Source organism: Lampetra planeri, chromosome 42 (assembly GCF_965212315.1).
Source record: "Lampetra planeri chromosome 42, kcLamPlan1.2.h2, whole genome shotgun sequence".
Lineage (NCBI taxonomy): Eukaryota > Metazoa > Chordata > Hyperoartia > Petromyzontiformes > Petromyzontidae > Lampetra > Lampetra planeri.
Window position 1 is genome coordinate 6,194,414 of NC_136148.1, and position 25,864 is coordinate 6,220,277.

Here is a 25,864-nt window from a genome sequence, read left to right on the forward strand (position 1 = left end):
CCGTTGTGCTTTGGTACTGGCCACACCGCCCATCCGCGAACTGCCACGAGCCTCACTTGATGCTCGCTAACAGCGGGTGCCGTCGATTGCAGCGGGCGGCTCCTACTTCATGATCTCGCGCTCGCTGGGCCCTGAGTTTGGCGGCGCCGTCGGCCTCTGCTTCTACCTGGGCACCACCTTCGCTGCCTCCATGTACATCCTGGGCGCCATCGAGATCCTGCTGGTGAAACGTTCACACGCTCACGCACGCGCGCGCACGCGACGGTGTTATCCAGTGTGTCCACGTCCCTTTGCACCTTCACGCACAGTCCTTGTGCTGTCTGAATATGTTTTGACAGTCACACACACTCGACAGTTCTATCCAAACAAAATGCGTTGTGATCTTCACGCACACATACAACAGCTCTATCCAATGTGAATGCATTCTGAAATTATCACACGCACACCGACACGTGAGACCCTATCCATTGTGAACAGAGACAAAGGTCTCCAGTATAACCTGAACAACTGTTGGAGCAAGTGCTGTTAGCGAGCACTTATGAAGGCCAGCACAGCACATGAGAGGGTTGGTTTGCCAACACTATGCCCGGCTGCCTTGGTCTCGCCAGTGGTGATGTTTACACACCGCACCAGGTACTCATTTGAGGTTGAGTTGATCTAGGGAAGGACCATGACCAGTTCAGATAATCATCACTGGTGTTGGCCGTGAGCGGGAATCGAACTCGGGTCGCTGGGTGTTTGTAGTGCAGCGCACACAGACACACACTCGGCAGCCTATCCAATGTGAACATGTTCTGATATTCACACACACACACTTAAAAGTCCTGTCCAGTTTGAACATGTTCCGACCATATTATAGATGTACGAATTGTGAACGCATTCCACACGCACAACACCCCTATCCAGTCAGAATACATTTTTACCTAACTCACACATGACGACTATGCACTGTGGACACGTTCATTGACACATACACACACAACAGCTCCAACCACCATTGGAACCTCCTTTGCCAGTAGCAAAATATGATAATTGGTTTTTTATCTGGCAACAAAACTGACACCTTTTTTTTTTACAAAGAGTCATGTTTGCATTGACCACAATACCTGCGGTCGGAATGCAAATAAAAAAACACAACGCTGATAATGTATGCACTGTCCTTGAAATTGATTGGTCCACACCCGAGACAGCTTTTCTTAGAGCCTAGTCTCACATGGTGTTGGACCAGATGACGCCAAAAGGCTCCAACCAGTCAAACACATGATCTTCAACCACAAGCGATGGCCCAGCCAGTGTGAGCATTAAACACATTCCGACCTTCATGGACACACTGCAGGCCTTCCTAATGTGAACATCTTCTGTATGAAACCAGGATGTTGGGCCTAGTCAACCCCCAACCACGATTTGAATTCTCAACTTTCCGATCGCAAACCGTTCGCTCTACCGCTCAGCCACATGGCCAGATTTTAACGTGCAATTTTATTGAGGTCACTGTGTGTGTTATTTTGGTGTAGTCTGGGACAGTTTTTGCTGTTGTTTAGCTCCCTTTCCCATGCTTGGGAATTGTTGTGCACTTATGCACTTTTAACTTACATACTTGATCTATTTTAGGTTTTTTTTTTCTATCGATTTGCTTACCTTTCCTATACTTTTCACTCTGATTGTTTATTGTATTGTTTGTTGTTGTAACTTTCTGACACACCCCCTTACTGGACATCTGTTGAATAAAAAAGAAAAAACTCATAGCTTATCGGATATCTCCAGTCTAAATAAAGATTCTGAGTCTGGATTGTCATTATTATGCTGCCGCGCCAACCCCCGTGCTCTGGTAGCGAGATGTTAATTACCTCGCCTGGTATGCAGGAGGTTGTAGGTTCGATCCCAACCCTAATGCCTGTTTATTTGGAGTTTGCATGGTCGCCCTGTGGTTGCGTACATTTGTATCCGGTTCCTCTGGTTTCTCCCTCTTCATTCCGAATCAACGTGCGTTTAAGAGTATTTGGCGGCTATGAATTTCCACGCGATAAGCCACTTCGTTGGGCTACCATTTATGGCCAGGTCGCCTCTGAAAAAAAATATATCTGTAAAGCTCAGCGGTCCTTACCTGGCAAAACAAAGATAGCTTCATCCTTTTGTTTCTCTCGCCCGCCGCCCAGACGTACATTGTTCCGTCGGCGGCGATCTTCCGCGCGGAGGACGGCGGGAGCGAGGCGGCGGCGATGCTCAACAACATGCGCATGTACGGCACGGCCTTCCTCGCCTTCATGGCCGTAGTGGTGTTCGTGGGGGTCAAGTACGTCAACAAGTTCGCCATGCTCTTCCTCGCGTGCGTCATCCTCTCCATCCTGGCCATCTACGTTGGAGCCATCAAGACGGCCTGGAGTCCGCCGCACTTCCCGTGAGTCGCAACTTTCCGCTTCAGCGGACCGAGCTGACCGGCGTGGTGTCGCTTGGTCAACTCAAGCTACCCCCCCCCCCCCCCCCCCCCAACGTGGGCCGTACAGCGCCTGGGAGGCCGTCACCCAGCAATGGTTTGAGACGAGCGTTGTTCGTGTACAAATGCTCTAGACCAGTGTTCTTCATTGCAAGGCCCGCGGGCCACTGGCGGTAGTGGCCTTTAGTGCGGCTCCTGACGTGCGGCCCCTGACATGGGGTGAAAACACCCCATCATGCTGTCAGAGCCAATGGCTTCAAATGTGTGGCGGCCCTCACACTGATGATGTCTTATCGGCGAAAGTGGCCCCCACTCTCAAAATGAGTGCCATGAAAACTGCTGCATGAGTCAATAGTTGTTGGTGACGTGCGGTGGAATTTATAATCGCAAGGGCTTTGCCGTCTCTTACTGTGTGGACACTGGAGTCGCGTGAAGAGTTCCCGGACGTAGTCACCTGCGTCGTTCTGTAACACACAGGGTTGCATTGCTCCGCGGGAGAATAGATTACTCATCTCTTGACGTGAACACCGATGGCACAATCGGGGGTAAATTAGTGGGAAAAGACAAAGAAAAAAATACATTGAATAAAGTGACGTGATGATTGCCTCGCATCACTCACTCACACCACCACTATTAAATTAGCACCAGCAGCACCAACACCACGATAATCGACATCACTTTGAACACGAACGGCATCAACACTCCGTTTCCACTGCCGGCATCAGCACCACCTTCAAGACCAACACTGCCGCCAACACCTCTGCCATCAACACCATAAACACCACTGCCAACACCAACCCCAACACCAACCCCACAAACATTGTCACCACCGTCAAACACCGAGATCATCCGATGCCGTTGTTACGTAACTCCCTTTTTTTCGCGTCCAAGATTAAGCAAGCCGAATAGACGTCAAATTAGTTGCAGAAACGTCTCCCGCGTCGCCCTAAACCCCGCCCGGCTGCCTTGCTTAGAGGAAATCCCTTTGACAGGATCTGCATGCTGGGGAACCGCACCCTGTCGCAGAAAGACTTTGACGTCTGCGCCAAGACGACGCTGCAGGAGAACGACACGCTTGTCACGACCAAGCTGTGGAGCTTGTTCTGCGACTCGGCCTTCCTCAACGCCTCCTGCGACGAGTACTTCGACATCAACAACGTCACCGAGGTGCCGGGCATCCCAGGCATGGCCAGCGGAGCAATCCTTGGTAATTCACCTGCCGGCAGGGTAGACACACAACTCCCGATTAGCGCGGTTGGCTACCAGAGGTGCGTAATAAGTTCAACGCACACAGAAAAAGATCCTAGATTTGAAGTTATCGTGACTGCAAGGATTCGTACTCTTTGGGTTTTTCGGTAAAGTCACGTAGGTACAAAATAAATACATTAAAAACAACTCAATTAAATCACGGCTTTTCGGAGGCAACACAAGCTTCCGTCTTCAGGTGGAACCGTTATAGCCAAATTCACTGTGTTGCCTCCGAAACGTCGTGATTTAATTTAGTTGTTTATCATTTATTTATTTTTAACCTACGTGACCTTACCGAAAGAAACAAAGAGTACGGACAAAGATCCCCCATATAACCTTAACAGACTGTTGGGGCAAGTGCTGTTAGCGAGCACCTAAGTTAGCGAGCACCCAAGTTCACCGCACACAGACACACACACACACGTGGATGCTTTTTCAACCAGGGGTATTAATAGCTTAAGCCGGAATTTCTCATCGTTCTTTGACAGCGTTGTCTATTCAGCACATCCAAAACAAATGGAATAACGCCACCGATCCCAAAAATCGTTAGGGTTTTAATCACGACTGCATTTTGTTTGATTCTCACATGTCACGACTCTCACACTGGGTGCCTGAAAAGGTTGAAACACACCACTCGAACGTATTCACACGGCTGGTCGCGCTGGACACGCTGCGTGATGGTACATCTCTAAATAATTAAAATGTTTTCTTTTTTAAATACCACTTTGCCAGTATTTCCCAAATACTGTACAGATGTGGCCATTGGTAAGTCACGTGGTGAGTCCTGTAGCAATTGGTGCAGGGCCTTCGTAGTTTTTGACATAGTAGCGACACGGATGATTTCATTGCGCGTTTATTTCTGTTGTTGCTGGTGTTAAAGAAGAAAAATGTCCCTTAGGTTTGATCTTCCACGAAGCTCATTGTCCAACCTAAGCCACATCCGCACGTAACATAGCATGATGCACAAGTGGAAAATGTTCCAGAACAGACCGTTCAACCAATAACGATGCAATGCCCGATCCACAATATTTATTTATACCGGAGGAATCCGATGAGCTATAAAGTTCGTTTTCACAGATGTCCAGGAGGGGCGGGTAGGAACGTAACACGACAAAAACCTAAAAGAGGAGTGAAAAGTGTAGGAAAGGTAAATAAATCACTTACAAAAAATATACAAAACTAAACTATTTTCATCTTACCAGGTAAAGCCCGCTGAGCCATTATCTTAATTTTCAGAAGCGACCTGGCCACAAATAATAGCTCAACAAAGTGGCTTACCGTGATGCGGTTATCTGGCTTGACCACCAGAATGTTCAATTGCAGTTGTTGCTCTGCATATGTTGTATGTGTGTATGTTGAACTTCTTTCGCACCGTACGTAGCCAACCGTGGCTAATCGGAGGTGCGGGGGAGATAGAAGTATTGTCACGAGAACAGTCGTGTCGCTCGTTGCGCTGTGTCTCGCAGAGCACGTGTGGAACAGTTACTCCGGCAAAGGGAGACCTCGCAGAGAAGGTTGTGGTTGGTGGTGGTTTTGATGGCGGTTGTGTTGATGGTGGTTGTGATGGGGATGGGGACAAGAGGAAGAAAAGTAATAATCGTCACGCGAAGAGTGATGTCGCTCGTTGCGCTGTGTCTGGCAGAGAACGTGTGGAGCAGTTACTCCGACAAGGGAGACCTCGCAGAGAAAGTTGTGGTTGATGGTGGTTCTGATGGTGGTTGTGATGATGGTGGTTGTGATGGGGATGATGGTGATGGGGACAAGAAGAAGAAAACTAATAATAATCGTCACGCGTAGAGTGATGTCGCTCGTTGCGCTGTGTCTGGCAGAGAACGTGTGGAGCAGTTACTCCGGCAAGGGAGACCTCGCCGAGAAGGCCGGGGTGGAGGCCGTGGGCGGAGGGGAGTACCCGAGCCGCACGCTCCCTTACGTGTTCGCCGACATCGCCACCTCCTTCACTGCCCTCGTCGGGATCTTCTTCCCGTCCGTGACCGGTTTGTCTTTTTGCGCAGGGTTTGTCAACTTTGTCATCGACCGTCGTCGTTGCTGCTGTTGTTGTTCTTCGTGCCAGCGTTTCCACCGTGTCATTGTAACAGTGACGTTGTTACGACGTCGATTATCATCATCACCGTCATTTTAACATTGTTAATACTGGTAGGAACCCACTGGTTCCACCAGCCCACAGGGGATTATTGTGTCCGTCCGTCCGTCGTGCAGGGAGGGGCTGGTGGGGAGGGGCTGGGTGGGGAGGGTGGGGAGGGGCTGGGTTGGGAGGGTGGGGCTGGGTGGGGGATGTGAGGGGTGGGGCTGGGTGGGGAGGGGAGGGCTGGTCACCTCGTGGTGCCCTTATAAAACTCAACGTTTAACCTACTCACGCCGGCTTGTGCCCGCCCTCACAGTCGGGCATATTTGCGAAATACACCACGCCGCCGTTGACCCTGGCCATTGACCGAGCAACTCAACGTTCCTACCAGCTCCCTCCGCAGCAATGTGTTAATCGTTGGATCCTGCCGTTGTGTAATTGTTCGAAAACTTGAATTGCCATCCAGAGGTCGCCGGTTCCATTCCAACGCCCGGTGCGTCGCTCGAAACGATGGTGCCGAATTCGTAAATCCCTCCACCACTGTGTGATAGATTAAAGTGTGAACACTTTCACCTCTTGAACTCGATGTCTAATCGGTGTGGAAGAGGAGGCCAATTTACTTCTAGAGGGGTTCTCTCTTTAGTGGTGGAGGCCCTTTCAGCAGCAGTGGCGTGAGCGAGCAACCGCAGGGTTGCAGATAATTCTGAATCGTTAAATCGCGCGGTGGCTTGCGTTTGGTGTTGACACATTGTCTCTCCGTGTTACAGGCATCATGGCCGGCTCCAATCGCTCGGGGGATTTGAAGGACGCTCAGAAGTCCATTCCCATCGGGACCATAATGGCAATCGCCACCACCTCCACTGTGTGTATCCTCTCCGAAGCCAAAGGCGTTTCTCTATAAACACACGGTCCTGACCAGGATGTCGCTCCTGTCTGAGACCCACATGGGACCCAATTAGTTTTTCGCAGGGAAGCCCACGTGTGTCAAACACACCATTTGTTTTCCGCGCAAGTGAGGTCACCTTAGGGGTTCCCTGTCAGTGGAGTTCAGTGCAATGGAGACATGGGTGTGAACATGAGAGTTTAACAGTTAATGTGGTCCAACACATCATGGCATATACCGCTGTAACGTAGCGGCCCTAACCAATTACCCACCCATAGCCAGTGCAGTACATACACATGGCGTAACTGTCATTTTTATAGTTGTTCACATAGCCAAACTTTTCACTTATCCTCCTATACATCAGTCCCCAGCAAGTCGGAAATGCAATATTGCACCATGCCTATATTATATCATGTGTATGTGGAACTTCTTTCGTACCATACGTAGCTAACCATGCTGTTCGATGTAATTCGAGTAAAGCTGAAAATGCTGATGGGTCATTAAACAAAATAGAAATGTAGATGTTTAGAACATTCTCAAATCAATTAAGGCTTGCTATGTATTATGCATGTGCGTGTGTTCTCTACTGCTATGGGGGAGCAGTAGTGAGTAGTTCGCGCGCTGTGCTATGAACCCGGCGACCGGAGTTCGATTCCCGCTCACGGTCCTGGGCCTTCCCTAGGTCGACTCGGCCTCAAATGAGTACCTGGTGCAAGTGTGTAAACATCGCCACTGGGGAGACAAAGGCGGCCGGGCGTGGTGCTGGCCACCCACCCCCTCGTGTGCTGTGCTGAACAGCACTTGCCTCAACACTGTTGAAGGCTATCTGGGGTGTTTTTTCTTCGCTTTTGTGTGCTGTGTATGCAAATGTTTAACTATCTTTTGCATTATATCCTGCTGAGAGCAAATATTTGACCTTAGGATAATGATAATTCGATTCCTGTGTGCAGGCTCTCATTATACTTTCAAATGGGAATATTTGTATTTTTCTGTCTAATTTCATAGGAAATTTCAATATTGATTTCTGACTGGATAAGTATTTGCCTTGCTCGATCAAGAAACATCGACTTTGATCGATGATGTCCTCAATAGTGCTGTTTGTTGCTGGTCATTTGGTATTTTGTGGGCCCTGTGCTCTGCAAGCTTTGATTAGATGTTTTTACAATTACTTGGTTATTATTTGCACAAGCACGTTCAGCAAAACAATTCAACACGTTAGTCAATAACACGGAGCCCTTGCATATGTCAGAATCAGAATATGAATTTAGACTGGAGGAATCCGATGAGCTATAAAGCTTTTTTTCACAGATGTCCACCAGGGGCGGGTAAGAATGTAACAACAACAAGCAGTACAAAAACACAAAGTACAAGAAAGGTAAACAAATCACCCAAACACATACAAACAAACATCTTCTTGGTTCTTTCGGTAAAGTCGCGTAGAAGGGAAATAATAAAATAATAAAAATTAAACATCTTTTTTTTATAAAATAAAACGTAATCAAATGTTTTCTTTTTATTATTTTATTATTTCCCTTCTACGTGACTTTACCGAAAGAACCAAGAAGATGAATCCCTGCAGTCACGAAAGCTTTAAATAGAAACATACAAACAAACCTAAGCCATCCCCATCTTTCCAGGCAAAGCTATTTTCTTAAACGTTACCTATGCTTTTAGTTTATTTTCAGGCTACGCAATCTTGCTGACGAATGTGTTTTTGATTGAAGAAAAAAAAGTATCTTCAAAATGTTGCATTTGTAAAGAGGTTATTGAAATTCACGTTTATAATTATCGTGCACATCTGCGATGTCTACGCCACTCGCCGTTAAATTGTAGGCACCTGAAATTAATTAATTTATAGACTAAATCAATTATTGCATTCCTGATGTGTTCATCAAATCACGACTCCTTTTAATGTGCGCACAATTTATGTGCACAAATTAAAACGTTTCTTGTGCACTGGAATAATTTCAATTCATGAACACACAGACTTGATGCACGTTAATGCATGCCTAATTTATATGAATTATGCGTGAATTCATGGGAGCATCATGAACCCAGCCCCCAAAATTTCGACTCCTGGCCACGGCTGACACCACGGTTCCTGAACCCCTCTTCACCAAACCACACTGACCAGCGTGGTGAAATATGGTCAAGCAGTCCCAATGACTGACACAACGTATATGTCGGGAGCCCTTCATCCAGCAGTGGATTGACAAATGACTGCAAAATTTCTGTAAATGTATCTATAGGCTAGTCAAAGTAACAACACAAACCATGTGCCATAGTTCAAATCGTTCGGTACAAACCAGACAAGTTTTGATTCTTGAGTCAAAACGTCACCATTTAATTACATTTACGGGGAGGTGAATTGTTACATGTGGATGAGACTAGCCGTACATTGGTTATAGTATACTGATGATTCCTAACAAGGGGTGACGCCGGTGTGCAGTTATCTCATCACCTTGTTCTGCTGCTGTTGAAAAGAATGCGGCAACAATTTCGTTTTGAGTTGGTGGCATAAAACAAGGGGCTTGTGTGTACGTGATACGCATAGTACCGGGGATGCCACGTGACATGCAAGGCATGATGGGAGGATTGATCGTATGGTCAAAACCGCACCTTTTTGCTGTCCATAAATCACGTTTTGCATTGTATATTACTTTGTTTTCTCTCCCGATGAGTATTTCTTTTAATCGCCAAAAGTTAACTTTGGTTTATTTTCCAGTTGCCTTCTGTATAACACGTAGGCTTCCGCGACCAATGTTATCCATAATAGAGATGTTTTTGGGTGAGATTGCGTGAATATAAATCTACTCGAATTGTAAATGTGTTGTGGGTTTGCTCTCCAACACACCGGTGTGCTGTACTAGCAACGATTTGGCACGTTTTGTTTTACGTGACAAACCTCACTAATTGGCTGTGTCGGGTGGTGGCGGGTTTAACGCCACATTTTGTTTTACGCAATCTAACCCAAAACCACCTCTATTACGAATTGCCTTCTGTAGCCTCTCAAATGGGTTCGCAGTCCTTCACTGACACGCGTGGCTCAGATCTCACCAGCGTCATTCTGTTCGGAGCCTGCGTCGAGGGAGTCGTCTTAAGGGACAAGTAAGTAATTAAAATTTTACATTCAGCTGTAAATTTTGTCTGCATTAAAAAATAAATACGTTTCACACGTAGGCTTTCGCGACCAATATCCATAATAGAGGTTTTTTTGGGTTTGATCGCGTAAATATATTTCGCGTAAATATATTTAAATCGTGTAAATAAATTTAAATATATATATATTTACGCTATCTAACCCCAAAATATATTTAAATCGCGTAAATATATATATATTTACGCGATCTAACCCCAATAAAACCTCTTATGCACTCTCCGTTGTGATGTTAATATTTTTTTGAGCGTACAGAACCACATTATGGTCTTGATGTCTGGCTTAATCAAATAGAAATATTAAGGGACTACATTGTCAGTAGTATACATACGTTGAAAAACGAATTAATCATATCACAGCCTTTTTAAAGAATACAAATAAAAAATTGTTTTTTTCTCTCTAAAATGATCATTGTTAAAAGTAGGAAGTGGTCATGTTAATAAAACATTTTTTCATTTCACTTGGGATAAGTATGTATGTTGAACTCGCTGTACCTAGCCAACCGGGCGAATCGAAAGTGCGATAAACCTTGACAACTTGTTGTCGAGATGCCCCTAAGATTGAGATTATTAAGTCAGAGATCACAACCACACAGTGTGCGCTTCCATGAGCATGTTGGATACAGTTGACCTATAAACCACACGTCTCTTCCTTCAGTAGAAAATTAACGACTGATAGATCCAAAGTGGACACATGGAACCAACTGAATTGCGTTCATGAGATACAAATCAGTTTGAGACTTTAGAACTGTCTGAGCCTCGGGTATTTACCATTGTTCAACTCGTTTAAAAAAAAAGTGGTTTGATAAGCAATTTATATTACTTTTACCCAGGATTGCCTGACTGAGTCTCAAGTATCTTCTTTAGAAGGACCCTGCCGGGCTTTTTCAGTAGGGGGTGATGTTGCAGCCGTGAAATTTTCAAGGAATTTTTCATCATTGGGATGTTTGGCCAATACCAATTCCGTTGGATTTTTTTTAAGCTATGGAAGGAAACCAGAGAGCCCGGAGTAAACCCATGCAGAACAGAGGGAGAGAACATTCCGATTGCCGAACAAATACGTTATAAGGTCGCACATATTACACACGAAGTGCTTGCTTCAAATGAGCCACAACACCTTGCTGATCTCGTCAAGGAGCATAAACCATCACGCAAACTCGGTCATCCTCGCAGCGGCTTTTGGCTGGCCGTCGACCAAAGACGGTCACTGCATTGCGCGCTTTCAGATGCGTTTCTGCAGCCGTCTGGAATGCTCTTGCGATGTTAGGAAGTCACTGGAGCTACACTTAAATCTAGATTGAAAACTGATTTCTGTAGAACTGCTGGTATTTAGTTTGTTGTCCTTCCCTCGCACCTCCAATTAGCACGGTTGGTTACGTACGGTGCAAAAACAAAGTTCAACATACATACGTAACTCCACGCAGAAGTGCACCCGAGTCAGGAATCAAGCTCAGGGGCCCTTGCGGTGAGGCACACGCGTTACCGCTGTGCCCACCGTGCCACCATTTTTTCCGCGTGATTCACAAAGCCGTGCGGCCATTGGTGGCGCAGGTTTGGCGAGGCCGTGAGGGGAAACCTGGTGGTGGGCACCCTCGCGTGGCCTTCGCCGTGGGTCATCGTCATCGGATCGTTCTTCTCCACGTGCGGGGCGGGCCTCCAGAGCCTGACGGGGGCACCCCGTCTGCTGCAGGCCATCGCCAAGGACAACATCATCCCCTTCCTGCAGGTGTTCATCGTCATGATGATTGCCGCCATCATCGTGGTCGTCATCATCACAAATTATCATTATCGTCGCGAGTATCGTAATTGTCAACGTTGTCAACGTTGTCAACGTCATAGTCGTCAAAATGTGAATATCATCATCTCTTTTTAAAGCTTTCGTGACTGCAGGGATTCATCTTCTTGGTTCTTTCGGTAAAGTCACGTAGAAGGGAAATAATAAAATAATAATAATAAAAACATAATAAAATAATTTTCACGACGTTTTGGCTACAACGCAAGCAGCCGTCCTCAGGTGAAGAAAGAACCAAGAAGATGAATATCATCATCGTTGTCAATATCATCATAATAAGAATTGTCAAGATCGCCACGAGTATCGTAATTGTTAACATCATCAACGTCATCATCATAGTCAACACCGTCGTCGTCACTCATAACCTTCATCATCGTCGTTATCAATGTCAGCAGCATGATGTTGGTATTGCTGGCATTAGAGAATTTGCGAAATACGAGTAATCTGGCAGAGTCTGCAACCATCACGCCTCCTCCATGGCTCCCTCAATCGCTCACCTGCTCCAACGTCGTCTCTCAGAGTTATTCGTGAACAAAACCGTCCGATAGCTATTTTGAATAATTTCCCAAACCCCTTCATTGCTCGCCATAGCGGGCGGTATACCGGATCGGGTGTGCCAGGTGCAGAAATATTTTCTGGGTCACTGACCTGAAAATAAGACTCTTAGTGGTCACCTATCCAAACACTGCGGCAGGCTCAACTTTGCTCAGCTTCTGAGATCTGGTAAGACCAGGGGCATTCGGGTGATTTGGTCATAGGTACTAAAACTATGAACTAAACTAGATTTATTTTAGCAGGTAAGGCCCACTGAGCTATATAGCTCTTTTTGAGAAACGACCTGGCTACCACAAATGACAGCTCAACGTAATGGCGTATCATCATGTGGTAATTTATTGCAGCGAAATACTCTAAACGCATGTTTCTAAAAGTCGAGGGAAAAACCGGAGGAACCGGAGAAAAATCCATGCGGTGAGACAACTGCAAATATACAGGCGTCTGTGTCTAGTCAATCCCACAACCTCCTGTATACCAGGCGAGGTAGTTAACATCTCGCCACCGTGGCAAGGTGTCTTGTTCCATACCCAACGTTATCTTATTGCGTGTTCCTTTTCAGGTTTTCGGCCATGGCAAAGCTAATGGGGAGCCCACGTGGGCACTGCTGCTCACGGCCGGAATCGCCGAGCTCGGCATTCTCATCGCGTCGCTCGACATGGTGGCGCCCATCCTCTCCATGTACGGAGGACGCCCCAGCTCTACGCTTATGCGTGGGCGGCAGTGGTTGTTTGTGTGTGCGTGTCGTGTCTGTGGGTGCGATCGGGTGCGTGTGAATGTGTCGGTGCGATCGGGTAGTTGTGTGGGTGCGATTGGATATGTGTGTGAGAATTGGGTATGTGTGCGTGTGTGTGTGGGTGCGATCGGGTATGTGTGTGTGTGTGTTGCGTGTGTGGGTGCAATTGGGGTATGTCTGTGGGTATGATTGGGTATGTGTGTTGTGTGTGGGTGCGATCAGGTATGTGTTGCATGTAGGTGTTATCGGGTGTGTGTGTGTTGTTCAGAAGAAGAGCTACTCCTTGTTGTTTGGCAATCTCCTGCCCCGAGTAGAGGACTGTCCATCCCTCATGGTGGCAGGAGCCAGAGCCGGTCCACCGGACCTCCTGAATACGGCAGAGATCCAGGCGGTACCGGTCCAGCTCCCGACAGAGGAGTGGCAGCCTCTCCTCCCCAGTGAGGGTTCGAACATTCCACGTGGCCACCCGGAGTGGTTTTTAGTTGTTTCTGGAGGAGCACCGAGGGTAAGGATTCAGTCTCCTGGCTCCGCCAAATGGGGTTGGGCCAGGAGACGTCATAGACGCCTGTCCCCCTGGGGCCTCCAGCACAAGCTTATTAATTAGATTTTTCAGTCGTGGTTTCATATTAATTAATTGAAATTGAAGGTGGAGGGGTTACCAGCCCTTCGCACCCATCCAGAGTCCCGGTTTGGCCGCTGTGGTGGTTACAAATGCCATGAGGGGAATGGCCAATCTAAATAGGCCCTCCCCACGGCACCTTCCACCACAACGTTGCCATCTGGCACCAACGAGTTGGTAGGGGGTTGTTTTTGCCGGATAGAATGAAGGGGGCGTGGGAGCGTGGCGGTGAGGTGTGGAAAGCTGTAAGCCCCAGGCTATTATGGGCTCGCCTTCTCATCAACCAGAGGCGAGGAGTGGTGGTCGTGGTTATTTATGCCTCCACCTAAGATGAACATCCGTGGAGGGATGCAGGCAAGGCCGATGAGTCAGATGCCTTCTATGACCTCATGTCACAGGTGCTAGCTAAAGCGGCCCCTCAGGATAGAGTAATCATGTTTGGTTACTTCAATGCCCGAGTTGGTCATGATGCTGGCACCTGGTCTGGATTGATTGGAAGGCATGGGCCAGATCAGCTCAATAACAACGGCAGGAGGCTGCTAGATTTTAGTGCAGCCCATGGGCTTGTAATTACCAACACTCTGTTCCGGCATCGGCGCATCCACATAACATCATGGATGCATGCTGGGGTCTAAGCAAGAACATCTGCTGGACTACATAGTGACGGAATAGCGGATGCGGGCCCATGTCCTTGACACGAGGACCTACCGTGGGGCTGATCTGCCCACTGACCATCGACTTGTCATCTGTAAGATGCACCTGCCATTCTTCCCTCTGGTGGTGGGTGTACACCCAGGACCCCATTCAAACCCATAGTGGCATGTTCTCAGCTAGCTGATGAACGTTGCAAGCGAGAATTTCATCATCGCTTGTGGCTGAGGTTGGCATCGTCCCACACTCCTCCAGATGTCGAGGGGAAATGGGCGGGATTTAGGACTGTGGCTCTTTCAGTTGCAATGGCTGCTTTTGGAGACCCTGGCTGACAGAGGTGTTCAGGCTGGCTGAGAAAAAGCGACAGGCCCACTCATCAGCGACAGCATCCCACGTCGGAGAATGAGGAGGCTTACCGCACCATTCGCTCGGAGGTTCGGAGAGTCGTGAGGCGCTGCAAGGATGGGTGGTGGTCGCGGATTGCTGAGGAGATGGAGTCTGCCTCAATGGCCCACGATCACAAATCGCTCTATGATGCCATCAAAAAAGTAACCTGCAGCGCCATACCCATTACCATCATTAGGGGAAAGAACGGTGATCCAATCTCCGACCCCCAGGAACAGGTTTGCAGATTTGCTGAGCATTTCTGTGAGGTCATGGGGGAGGGGAAATCCCTCAGCCTGGAAAACAACGTGGGACAAAGTGGGGATGACCCTGCTGAGGCTGCGGTGCCCCTGTGAGTGGCTGGCTGAGGTGCCATCTGTTAAAGAAGTACTGAAGGCGATCCGGAGTCTGAGACCAGGAAAGGCACCGGGCAGAGATGATATCCCAAGCGAAATGCTGAGGGATGGTGGCGTTTGTGCATAGACTGCCCGACATGACATCATAACAACAATCTGGACAACTGCAGGATTGGAAGGATGCCCTGGTGGTCCCCCTCTTTAAGAAGGGGGACCACACAGACTGTAACAACTACAGGGTCTTCTCACTCCACAGTGTGCCGGAAAAGGTCCTGGAAAGGATTATTCAACATCGCCTTGCTAGGCACGCTGAGGAGAGGCTTGCGGAGCCCCAATGTGGTTTCAGGAAAGGCTAGTCCTGCGCAGATGCCATATTTTTTGCCCGTCTCCTACAGCAGAGGTGTAGGGAATTTCAACAAGACCTACATCTCTGCTTTTTTGACCTGGTCAAGGCCTATGATACCATCAGTAGGCCTGGGCTCTGGGTTGTTGTTCATGCTTTCAGAGTCCCTGACCCTCTGCTCACGATCAGTAAGGACCTTCATGAGTGTGAGCGGGGCCGGGTAACACTACGTGGCCGGGAGTCGGAGTTATTCCCTGTACACCTTGGGGTGCGACAGGGATGTCCTCTGGCTCCCACATTATTTAACATATTTCGACCACGTATTTCGTAAAGCCATCAGTAGCTCTACCGGAGGAATTTCCATCTGGTACAGATACAGTGGGAGGCTGATCGATGCCCGGGTGCGGTCAAGGGATGTCTCCCTATTGCTCAACCATGTTAAGTATGCCAATGATCTGTTAATTGCTGTTCACTCGGAGGAGGATTTGGAGGCGCTGCTGCTAAACCTGGAGCTTGCTAGTAAGAGGTGGGGCCTTACCATCAGCCCCACCAAAACTAAGCACCTGCCTGGATATTTTGTACCATCGGACACTCCACCCCCACAACTCCCAATTGGTGATGGGGCAGTTGTGGAGAGAGTGGAGAGTTTCCCATACCTGGGCAGTGTGCTCATGACCGGCTCTGATTTGACAGCAGAGGTCTCACTCCAAATCAGTCGAGCAGCATTATCTTTTCAACGGTTGCGTAACGCTGTGTGGAAACTACCTGGTCTGTGACTCCACAGGAAGCTTTAGGTCTTCTCGGCCACAGTCATTCCCTCCCTTCTCTACGCTTGCGAAACGTGGACTCCCCTAATGGAACATCTTCGCCGGTTAGAAACATTTAGGGTGGCCTGCCTACGGTCCATTCTGGGTTTAACCAGGCTGGATTGTGTGAGGAGCTCACAAATCCTTGGTATCAGAGTATGCTTTTGTTTGCATTCTGACCACAAGTATTGTGGTTAATGCACACATAATTCCCCGTAAAATGTTTCAGTTTGGTGTTTTAACATCTTCACACTTGTTTTCTTGCCAGAAAAAAAATGTGAAAACCTATTCTCATAAAGAACAGCAAGCTGGCACAGTAGGGGGCACAGGTTGTGCATCAGCCACTCATCTCAGTCGACCCGTGGCACCTGGGTCTGTCCCGTGATCTCGTGCCAGCGGGCGTTCGACACTTCACGTGGCTTCAACGTGCACATAGCCTGTCACAAGCGTCGTGGTGACGTCACCGCCACTTAGTGGCGAATGGCGGTTGTTGTTGTGTGTGTTGTGAGTGTGGAAAGCGGTAGTGTAGCGGTTAGCGCGCTGCGCTACAAACCTGGCGACCCGAGTTCGATTTCCGCTCATGGCCAACACCGGTGACGATTATCTGAACCTGGTCCTAGGCTTCCCCTAGGTCGACTCAGCCTCAAATGAGTACCTGGTGCGATGTGAAGTGATCCCTACAAGGGAGACAAAAGCGGCCGGGCGTGATGATGGCCACCCACCCCCTCGTGTGCCGCAACAGTCTGATAAGGCTATACGAGGGATCTTTGTCAATACTGTGCGCAAACAGCTGATCCTTTGCTGGATGATCACCTCTCCCCATGTCACTTCAGTGGTGCGGGTTTGTTTAATCATACTTCACCAAGGTGGTCAGTGCAGGTTGGTGAAGGGGGCGGGGCGATGTGTGTGTGTTGTGCACTGGTGTGTGTGTGTGTGTTGTGCACTGGCTGTGTGTGTATGTTGTGCACTGGTGTGCTCACAACAACGAGCAGAGCACCGGGCGGCTAAAACACGTTGACATAGTAGGGGGCACAGGTGGTGCATCGGCCAGTCGTCTCATTCAGTCAACCCATGGCACCTGGGTCTGTCCCGTGACACTTCACGTGGCTTAAAGTGCACATAGCCTGGCACAAGTGCCGTGGTGATGTCACCGATACTTAGTGGCGAATGGCGGTTGTTGCTGTTGGTGTGTGTGTTGTGCACTGGTGTGTGTGTGTGTGTTGTGCAGGTTTTTCCTCATGTGCTACATGTTTGTGAACCTGGCCTGCGCCGTCCAGACGCTCCTTCGAACCCCAAATTGGCGGCCGCGCTTCAAGTACTACCACTGGTGAGCCAGGCGTGAGCGCGGGAGGTTGAATCGGAGGAACCAAATCCATCCAGGATCACGGCTCATGCAGAATGGGACCACACATCAGAGACGCTCGATTGATCCTGGAACGGGATTTCTGGCCCATGGAGCCCACCTGCTGAAAACAGAATATTATTGAGGTCCAAAACCACACGATGGCGTTGCCACGGTGGCAAGATGTTATCTCCCTCGCCTGGTATGCAGGAGGTCGAGGGTTCGATCTCGAGCCTGGCGCCTGCTGGATTTTTGAAGTTTGCGTGTCTCTTTCTCCGTGGTCACGTGGATCTTTTCTCCGGGTCCTCGGGTTTTTCCCTCCACGTTTATAAACGCGCGTTTAGAGTATTTGGCTGCGATAAATTCTCACATATGGTATGCCACTTCGTTGAGGCTATCATTTGTGGCCATGTCGCTTCTTAACAAAAATAATCGGCTTTACCTAGTATCATTAAAATAAAACGACATGGTTGTCACCGTGTATGTGTGCTTTTTTGGGGTTTTCTTTTCTTTCCAGGGCCCTCTCCTTCCTGGGCATGAGCATCTGCCTGGCGCTCATGTTCATCTCGTCGTGGTACTACGCCATCGTGGCCATGGTCATCGCCGGGATGATCTACAAGTACATCGAGTACCGCGGGTGAGCGACGCGTCACCCAGACTCGCACGAGGCGCAACCCTGTTGAGAGTGCAAAGGGGTGTGACGGAAAAAAAACTCCTCTGGCCCGGACCTGAGTAGGCCGGAATTTGGCGTTGGTCTTGAAGGCTGACGACACGTATACAAGTAAAATGAAAAATGCTGCTTGCGGAAAATTGTATTGAGCGTTAATTAAATAGGTGAGGTGTAAATTACGTGTAAATGCAGTTTAAATGTAGGTAATACGGACTAATTAACTGTTTGGAATATAAACGACTTGTTTTCTTAATAATTAATTCGTACTGCAAATGCATTAGATTGGTGTTGGCTGTCTCATAGTTTTCATTTAGCTGCCAAAACAACATTGAGCCACAGCTTTTTGCGGTAATTTCAAGGGTCACCTCTGAAACCCAATCCCACCGGTCAAAAGAACGGAGCGGAGTCACCAAGGGATTTACATTTCCTGTGATGTGCCGACTCCGACAACCCCCACGAACGACACGGCACAGGAAGGCTGCCTCATCAAGTGGGGCACTGACAAAGGTCTACACATCATCATTGTTATTTTAAAAGGTTATTGGCTCAAGTCCATGTCAATGTAATAATTCACATCCATTTATTCTTTGGTTCTTTTCGGTTAAGTCACGTCTAAAAATAAAATAATAAATCAAAATAAAACAACACATTACGACGTTTCGATTGCAACACAAGCAATCATCATCAGGCATAAAGGAAATAGCAACAAAAATCTAACTAGAAAACTATAGACTGACATACAAGCAGACAGACATCACAACGGCACACATAGAGAGGAGTATACAGGCACACGAAAATTAAATAACCTAGTAAAATATTGAAATGTGATGTAATACAACACAGAGAGTCGGTTAACACACAATTAACGCATGGCCTGGTTGACTACGTGTTTCAAAATTTGCTAAGTTAGAATTTTAAGTGTGAGCAACAAATATCTAACTAGAAAACTATAGACAGACATACAAGCAGACAGACATCACAACGGCACACAGAGAGAGGACACAAATCGGCTGTGTGAGCAACAAAAATCTAACTAGAAAACTATAGACAGACATACAAGCAGACAGACATCACAACGGCACACAGAGAGAGGACACAAATCGGCACAAAGAGATGGTCGTTTCTGTGACGGTCCCTTAAATATAGAGAGGAGGGGGAGGGGACGGGGGGGAGGGAGAGGGCGGGGAAAATCAGCATATCAATGAGTGCACGCACAACGTACTCCCATTGTAAGTGAGATGATAGACGCGGCACGGGAGGCAAACCTGAAAATTAGGACAAACGCGGTACGGGAGGCAAGCCTGAAAATTAGGAGACAAGCACACGAAAATTAAATAACCTAGCAAAATATCGAAATGTGATGTAATACAACACAGAGAGTCGGTTAACACACAATTAACGCATAGCCTGGTTTATTACGTGTTTCAAAATTTGCTAAGTTAGAATTTTAAGTGTGAAATTTCAAGGAGAGGACACAGGCAGAGAGAACAAATAGCCAGAAAGAAAAAAGGATAAGTTTAAAACTTCCCCGTAGAAGTGGTTCAATCTTAATTTGGGAGCTTTCGTGACTGCAGGAATTATTCTTTGGTTCTTTTCGGTTAAGTCACGTCTAAAAATAAAATAATAAATCAAAATAAAACAACACATTACGACGTTTCGATTGCAACAAGTCAACCAGGCCATGCGTTAATTGTGTGTTAACCGACTCTCTGTGTTGTATTACATCACATTTCAATATTTTACTAGGTTATTTAATTTTCGTGTGCCTGTATACTCCTCTCTATGTGTGCCGTTGTGATGTCTGTCTGCTTGTATGTCGGTCTATAGTTTTCTAGTTAGATTTTTGTTGCTATTTCCTTTATGCCTGATGATGATTGCTTGTGTTGCAATCGAAACGTCGTAATGTGTTGTTTTATTTTGATTTATTATTTTATTTTTAGACGTGACTTAACCGAAAAGAACCAAAGAATAATTCCTGCAGTCACGAAAGCTCCCAAATTAAGATCACATCCATTTGTCAACGTTGAGATTTATAAGGGGCACGGGGTGAACAATAAGGTGTCTGAATTGGTGTGTAAAGAGGTAGGGCACTGACAAGGGGTTGACAGGTTGGCTACTCGGTGATTGTAATTGTTGTCTGCTTGAGTTAACCAGACAAGAGAATGACTACATGAAAGCCACGGACGAAGTTCACCGAGATTCAACTGGTTGAATCTACGACTCGTGTGACAAATTCGAACCGATTTAATACTTGCCGCCAACCATTGATTAACAGCATTGTTAACTTTAGTTTGGCCTGGAGGAATCCGATGAGCTATGACGCTCTTTTTCCACAGATGTGCAGTCGAGGCGGGTCAGTGAGTTGTAACAACAAACAGTACAAAAACACGATTGGAGTGAAAGGTATAGGAAAGGTAAACAAATCGCTCAACAAAAATATATAAATAAAACTAAATAACACGTGGCCATGCTGCTACTGCACTGCCAGCGGCACAAATAACAAAAACTAAATTTCATAGCGCTGCATTGAAATAAAATAAAAACATACATAGTAGGCGACGTTTCGCGCAGTGGTCCTTCTTCATGTTTTGAGGTGTTGTCATGCCAGCTGCAAAGCACTGAATTTGCAGGCGTTCGCCACCACGCCAGGGAATCGCCAAGCGCTGTCATCTGCACAACGTATCACCGTTTCCACCCACTTCTAATATCATGCCCAGTCGTTCATTCAGTTGTTCTGACCTGATCGGTCTGTCTGTCTGTTTGTCCACTTTACCAGTGCGGAGAAGGAGTGGGGAGACGGAATTCGGGGCCTCTCGCTCAGCGCGGCGCGATACGCCCTCCTGCGACTGGAGGAGGGCCCTCCACACACCAAGAACTGGAGGTGAACTCGGCACGAAAGCGATGCCCTCGCGGCGACGAGCGGACTGCGGCCGACGTCACAAATCAACATCTCGCACACCACCCTACCGTCGAACACTCCCGGCTTCAACATTCCACGCCGCCAACAGTCGTCCATCAAACGAATCGGGACCAGGAGGCATGGCGGATGCGGCCAGCTGATGCACAAATGGGGCGCATTGAAGATTCGGCGACCTGCGAGTGTGCGGCCGCGAATCCCAAACCACCGACCGCATCGTAAACACGCCGCCGCCGCCGCCTTTGCTCCTTTAAAGGAGGAATGAACGAGGTCCACTTTGCTTCTGAACAAACAATTGAGTGGATGAATCTAAAATTACATCTTTAATCTACTGTTATTAATCCATACGAAAGAAGTAGAACAACAACGAGCGGAAGCGCCGAGGGCGGCTAAAACGCAGCGAGTTGGCACGGTGGGGCGCACAGGTGGTGCGTCTGGCAGCTATCTCAGTCACTCGACCCATGGCACCTGGGTTTGTCCCGTGACCTCCTGCCGGCGAGCGTTCGACACTTCACTTGGCTTCAGGGTACCCCTAGACTGACGCAATGCCCGTGGTGAATGTACTATCACGTGGTGGATAACGGTGAAGGTTATTGCGTGAAGTTTGGAATGTGTTCACATTGGAGAGGTCTGCTGCGTGCGCGCGCTTGTGTGTGCGTGCGCGCGCCAATGTCAGAATTTATTCTCATTGCATTGTATTCAAAGGTCAGAGGGCACGGTACAAGGCTGCTGTTTGTTTTTTGACGACGGTATTTCACGGTCCATCAAATTATCGTGTGCGCGAGCGCGCGGGTATCCACTTGCAACTCCCATTAGCACGGTTGGCTACGTACGGTGCGAAAGAAGTTCAACGCATGTACATGCAGAGCTCTGAGGCCACTACTGGCGAAGGAGGACTAAGCCAAGGGAGGAATGGAAGAAAATTGGCGAGGCCTTGGCCCAGCAGTGGAAGGTTACAGGCCGGCAGCATCGTTCATTGTACCCGCTGTGCTTATAATGTCAAAGGTTTGTTCATGAAATCTTCAACTTCGTTTCGCACGACTGTACGCTCGGCAGGCCGCAGGTCCTCGTTCTGCTCAAGCTGGGCGAGGGCATGGAGGTGAGGGCTCCACGCCTCCTCAGCTTCGCGTCGCAGCTCAAGGCCGGCAAGGGCCTCACCATCGTGGGCTCCGTGCTGCACGGAGACTTCCTCAGCAGCTGTGCCGAGGCCCAGGCAGCGGAGCAGGTAACGCAGAACCCCTCTTAACGACGGTAATTGGTTCCACGAAACCGGCCGTGAAGTGCTTAGGCCGTTAAGCGATTAGTCGCTAACAAGGAATGGTCGTGAAGAGGGGTTCTACTTACATTGACCCTGACGACGCCTGCTGCTGCATATTTGGAGTTTGCGCATCTCTCCCTCTCTCCCCGTGGCCGCGTGGAGTTTTCTCCGGGTCCTCCGCTTTTGTCCCTCATTTAGAATCAACGTCGCGCGTTAACACCCCGAGACTCATTTGGTAAAGGACCCCAATGCCCCCGTGGATGCCCTGAACCTAGTTAGTGGTGATGATGATGATGGTTTTGGTGACGATGATGATGATAGATATACTCTTTGGTTCTTTTGGTAAAGTCACGTAGGTATAAAATAAATCACGACGTTTCGGGCGCAACACAAGCGTCCGTCATCAGGTGTGAAAGCATGGTCTGCTGCTGAGGCAGACTGTTTTGAAAGGTTTGAAATGGGTGTAGCCCAAGGGTCATAAAGAAGTGGGCTGGGCTAGTGATGTTAATGTGATAAATTATCATGTAACTGTAATATCGGAGAGCGGCCTCCTCGACGAGGGCACGGAAGTGAGAATCAAGATTGATGATGGTTGTGGTAGCGGTCGTGATGTTGGAGATGACGACGACGGGGGCGGTGATGGATATGTCGACGATGTTCGTTCTCCACGTTTGCCATCCCCTCAGTCCATCAAGAGGCTGGTGGAGACCGAGAAGGTGAAGGGCTTCTACCAGGTGGTGGTCTCTCCCCGCGTGCGCGACGGCATCTCTCACCTCATCCAGTCGTGCGGCCTCGGGGGCATGAAGCCCAACACCGTGGTCATGGGCTGGCCGTACGGCTGGCGGCAGAGCGAGGACCCTCGCTCATGGAAGACCTTCATCGGTGGGTGCATTGGAGCGAGCGCGTTGAAGCGAGCTGGAGAGAGTAGGGTGGAGTGGGGTGGAGCAAGTGGTGATGGAGCGAGCTTTGTGGAGCGAGCATGGTGGGCTGGAGAGAGTGGGGTGGAGTGGGGTGGAGCGAGTGGAGATGGAGCGAGCTTTGTGGAGAGAGCGTAGTGGGCTAGAGAGAGTGGGTGGAGTGGGGTGGAGCGAGTGGGGATGGAGCGAGCGCATTGAAGCGAGTATAGTGGGCTGGAGAGAGTGAGGTGGAGTGGGGTGGAGCAAGTGGGGATGGAGCGAGCACATTGAAGCGAGCGCCGTGGGCTGGAGAGAGTGGGGTGGAGTGGGGTGGAGCGAGTGGGGATTGAGCGAGCTTTGTGGAGCGAGCGTGGTGGGCTGGAAAGAGTGGCGTGGGGTGGAGCGAGTGGGGATGGAGCGAGCACATTGAAGCGAGCGCCGTGGGCTGGAGAGAGTGGGGTGGAGTGGAGTGGAGCGAGTGGGGATGGAGCGAGCTTTGTGGAGCGAGCGTGGTGGGCTGGAGAGAGTGGGGTGGGGTGGGGTGGAGCGAGTGGGGATGGAGCGAGCTTTGTGGAGAGAGCGCGTTGAAGCGAGCTGGAGAGAGTGGGGTGGAGTGGGGTGGAGCGAGTGGGGATGGATTGAGCTCTGCAGAGCGAGCGTGGTGGGCTGGAGAGAGTGGGGTGGAGTAGGGTGAAACGAGTAGGGATCGAGCGAGCTTTGTGGAGCGAGCATGGTGGGCTAGAGAGAGTGGGTGGAGTGGGGTGGAGCGAGTGGGGATGGAGCGAGCTTTGTGGAGCGAGCGTAGTGGGCTAGAAAGAGTGGGGTGGAGTGGGGTGGAGCGAGTGGGGATGGAGCGAGCGCATTGAAGCGAGTGTAGTGGGCTGGAGAGAGTGAGGTGGAGTGGGGTGGAGCGAGTGGGGATTGAGCGAGCTTTGTGGAGCGAGCGTGGTGGGCTGTAAAGAGTGGGGTGGAGTGGGGTGGAGCGAGTGGGGATGGAGCAAGCTTTGTGGAGCGAGCATAGTGGGCTGTAAAGAGTGGGGTGGAGTGGGGTGGAGCGAGTGGGGATGGAGCGAGCGCATTGAAGCGAGTGTAGTGGGCTGGAGAGAGTGAGGTGGAGTGGGGTGGAGCGAGTGGGGATTGAGCGAGCTTTGTGGAGCGAGCGTGGTGGGCTGGAGAGAGTGGGGTGGGGTGGGTTGGAGCGAGTGGGGATGGAGCGAGCTTTGTGGAGAGAGCGTGGTGGGCTGGAGAGAGTGGGGTGGAGTGGGGTGGAGCGAGTGGGGATCGAGCAAGCTTTGTGGAGCGAGCGTGGTGGGCTGGAAAGAGTGGGGTGGCGTGGGGTGGAGCGAGTGGGGATGGAGCGAGCGCATTGAAGCGAGCGCCGTGGGCTGGAGAGAGTGGGGTGGAGTGGGGTGGAGCGAGTGGGGATGGAGCGAGCTTTGTGGAGCGAGCGTGGTGGGCTGGAGAGAGTGGGGTGGAGTGGGGTGGAGCGAGTGGGGATGGAGCGAGCTTTGTGGAGCGAGCGTGGTGGGCTGGAGAGAGTGGGGTGGAGTGGGGTGGAGCGAGTGGGGATCGAGCGAGCTTTGTGGAGCGAGCGCCGTGGGGTGGAGTGGGGTGGAGCGAGCGGCGAGCACGGTGGGGCGAGGATGGGTGGAGCTGCTGGTCACATCGGGAGGCTTAGTGCTGGGAGATGTGGGTGGGTGTTTGGTTGTGATCTCCAAAGTCTGCTCCTTACTCCTTAGTGGCCCAGGTTTATGGTGGTGGTGTTTGTGATAGATTTGGTGGTGGTGGTGATAATGATTGCTGTGGCCAGAGTGATGATGGTGTTATCTACAAAGATAAGCATAATTGATTGCGAGGTCACTGATGGACATTCTTTCTCACTAGCCTCAAACAAAACCGTATGCGTGAGAGACGGCAAAAAACGAATAATCAATTCTTGATTAGCAGCGCAACCTCCCGAACTGCGGCAATTCATCAAACCGTGTGAGAAGAGACAAGACGTTGGAAAATGAGTGACAAACGGTTACTCACCAGTGACTCACGACCTACCCGTACCCGTACCCGGCCGCACCAGGGTCGCAAACGGGTACCCATACTCGATACCCGGCCGGGTACGGGTAGCCGGGTATCGGGTAGGGTACGGGTATCGGGTACCCGATTGCGACCTCTGGTGTCTCACGGTTCCACTTGCCGCCTAACGATCTCGCGCAGACACGGTGCGAGCCACTACGGCCGCCCACCGAGCGCTGCTCGTCGCCAAGAACGTGTCGCTGTTCCCCGCCAACTCGGAGCGCTTCGCCGAGGGCACCATCGACGTGTGGTGGATCGTGCACGACGGCGGCATGCTCATGCTGCTGCCCTTCCTCCTGCGCCAGCACAAGGTGACGCTGCGGGGAGGGGGCAGCCGGTGGGGGGGGGGGGGGGCAGCTAGGGTGGGGAGGGGGGCTAGCGTCAGTCGCACGTGTCCACGCAAAGTCTCAGGCGCAGCCCCTGCACGTGCGTGCGCATGCTCCGTAGCGCCTCCGATTAGCACGGTTGGCTACGTACGGTGCGAAAGAAGTTCAACGTATATATACGTAGCGGGCGATGGACGCATCGACGTGCATGCAGTAGCGTATCGACGCACGGTCACACTTGCATGCACGGTCACATGCCAAGTACGCACATATGCAAAGACAAAGATCCCCCGTGTAGCCTTAACAGACTTTTGGGATAAGTGCTGTTAGCGAGTAGCACAT

At 49.6% G+C, this 25,864-nt stretch overlaps 1 protein-coding gene across 1 annotated transcript in view; it reads left to right on the plus strand.

Annotated features, from left to right (window-relative positions):
- Window positions 1-25,864, plus strand: part of LOC144732341 (solute carrier family 12 member 4-like) — a 62,476-nt gene that overhangs the window by 26,619 nt on the left and 9,993 nt on the right. Inside the window, exons 7-20 of the mRNA XM_078613819.1 lie at window positions 93-223; window positions 2,157-2,398; window positions 3,427-3,641; window positions 5,512-5,676; window positions 6,533-6,631; window positions 9,699-9,756; window positions 11,356-11,530; window positions 12,711-12,829; window positions 17,272-17,370; window positions 17,903-18,022; window positions 20,832-20,936; window positions 22,029-22,197; window positions 22,917-23,112; window positions 25,338-25,507. Of these exons, the coding sequence (XP_078469945.1) occupies window positions 93-223; window positions 2,157-2,398; window positions 3,427-3,641; window positions 5,512-5,676; window positions 6,533-6,631; window positions 9,699-9,756; window positions 11,356-11,530; window positions 12,711-12,829; window positions 17,272-17,370; window positions 17,903-18,022; window positions 20,832-20,936; window positions 22,029-22,197; window positions 22,917-23,112; window positions 25,338-25,507 (2,063 nt within the window). The remainder of the gene's footprint in view (window positions 1-92; window positions 224-2,156; window positions 2,399-3,426; window positions 3,642-5,511; window positions 5,677-6,532; window positions 6,632-9,698; window positions 9,757-11,355; window positions 11,531-12,710; window positions 12,830-17,271; window positions 17,371-17,902; window positions 18,023-20,831; window positions 20,937-22,028; window positions 22,198-22,916; window positions 23,113-25,337; window positions 25,508-25,864) is intronic.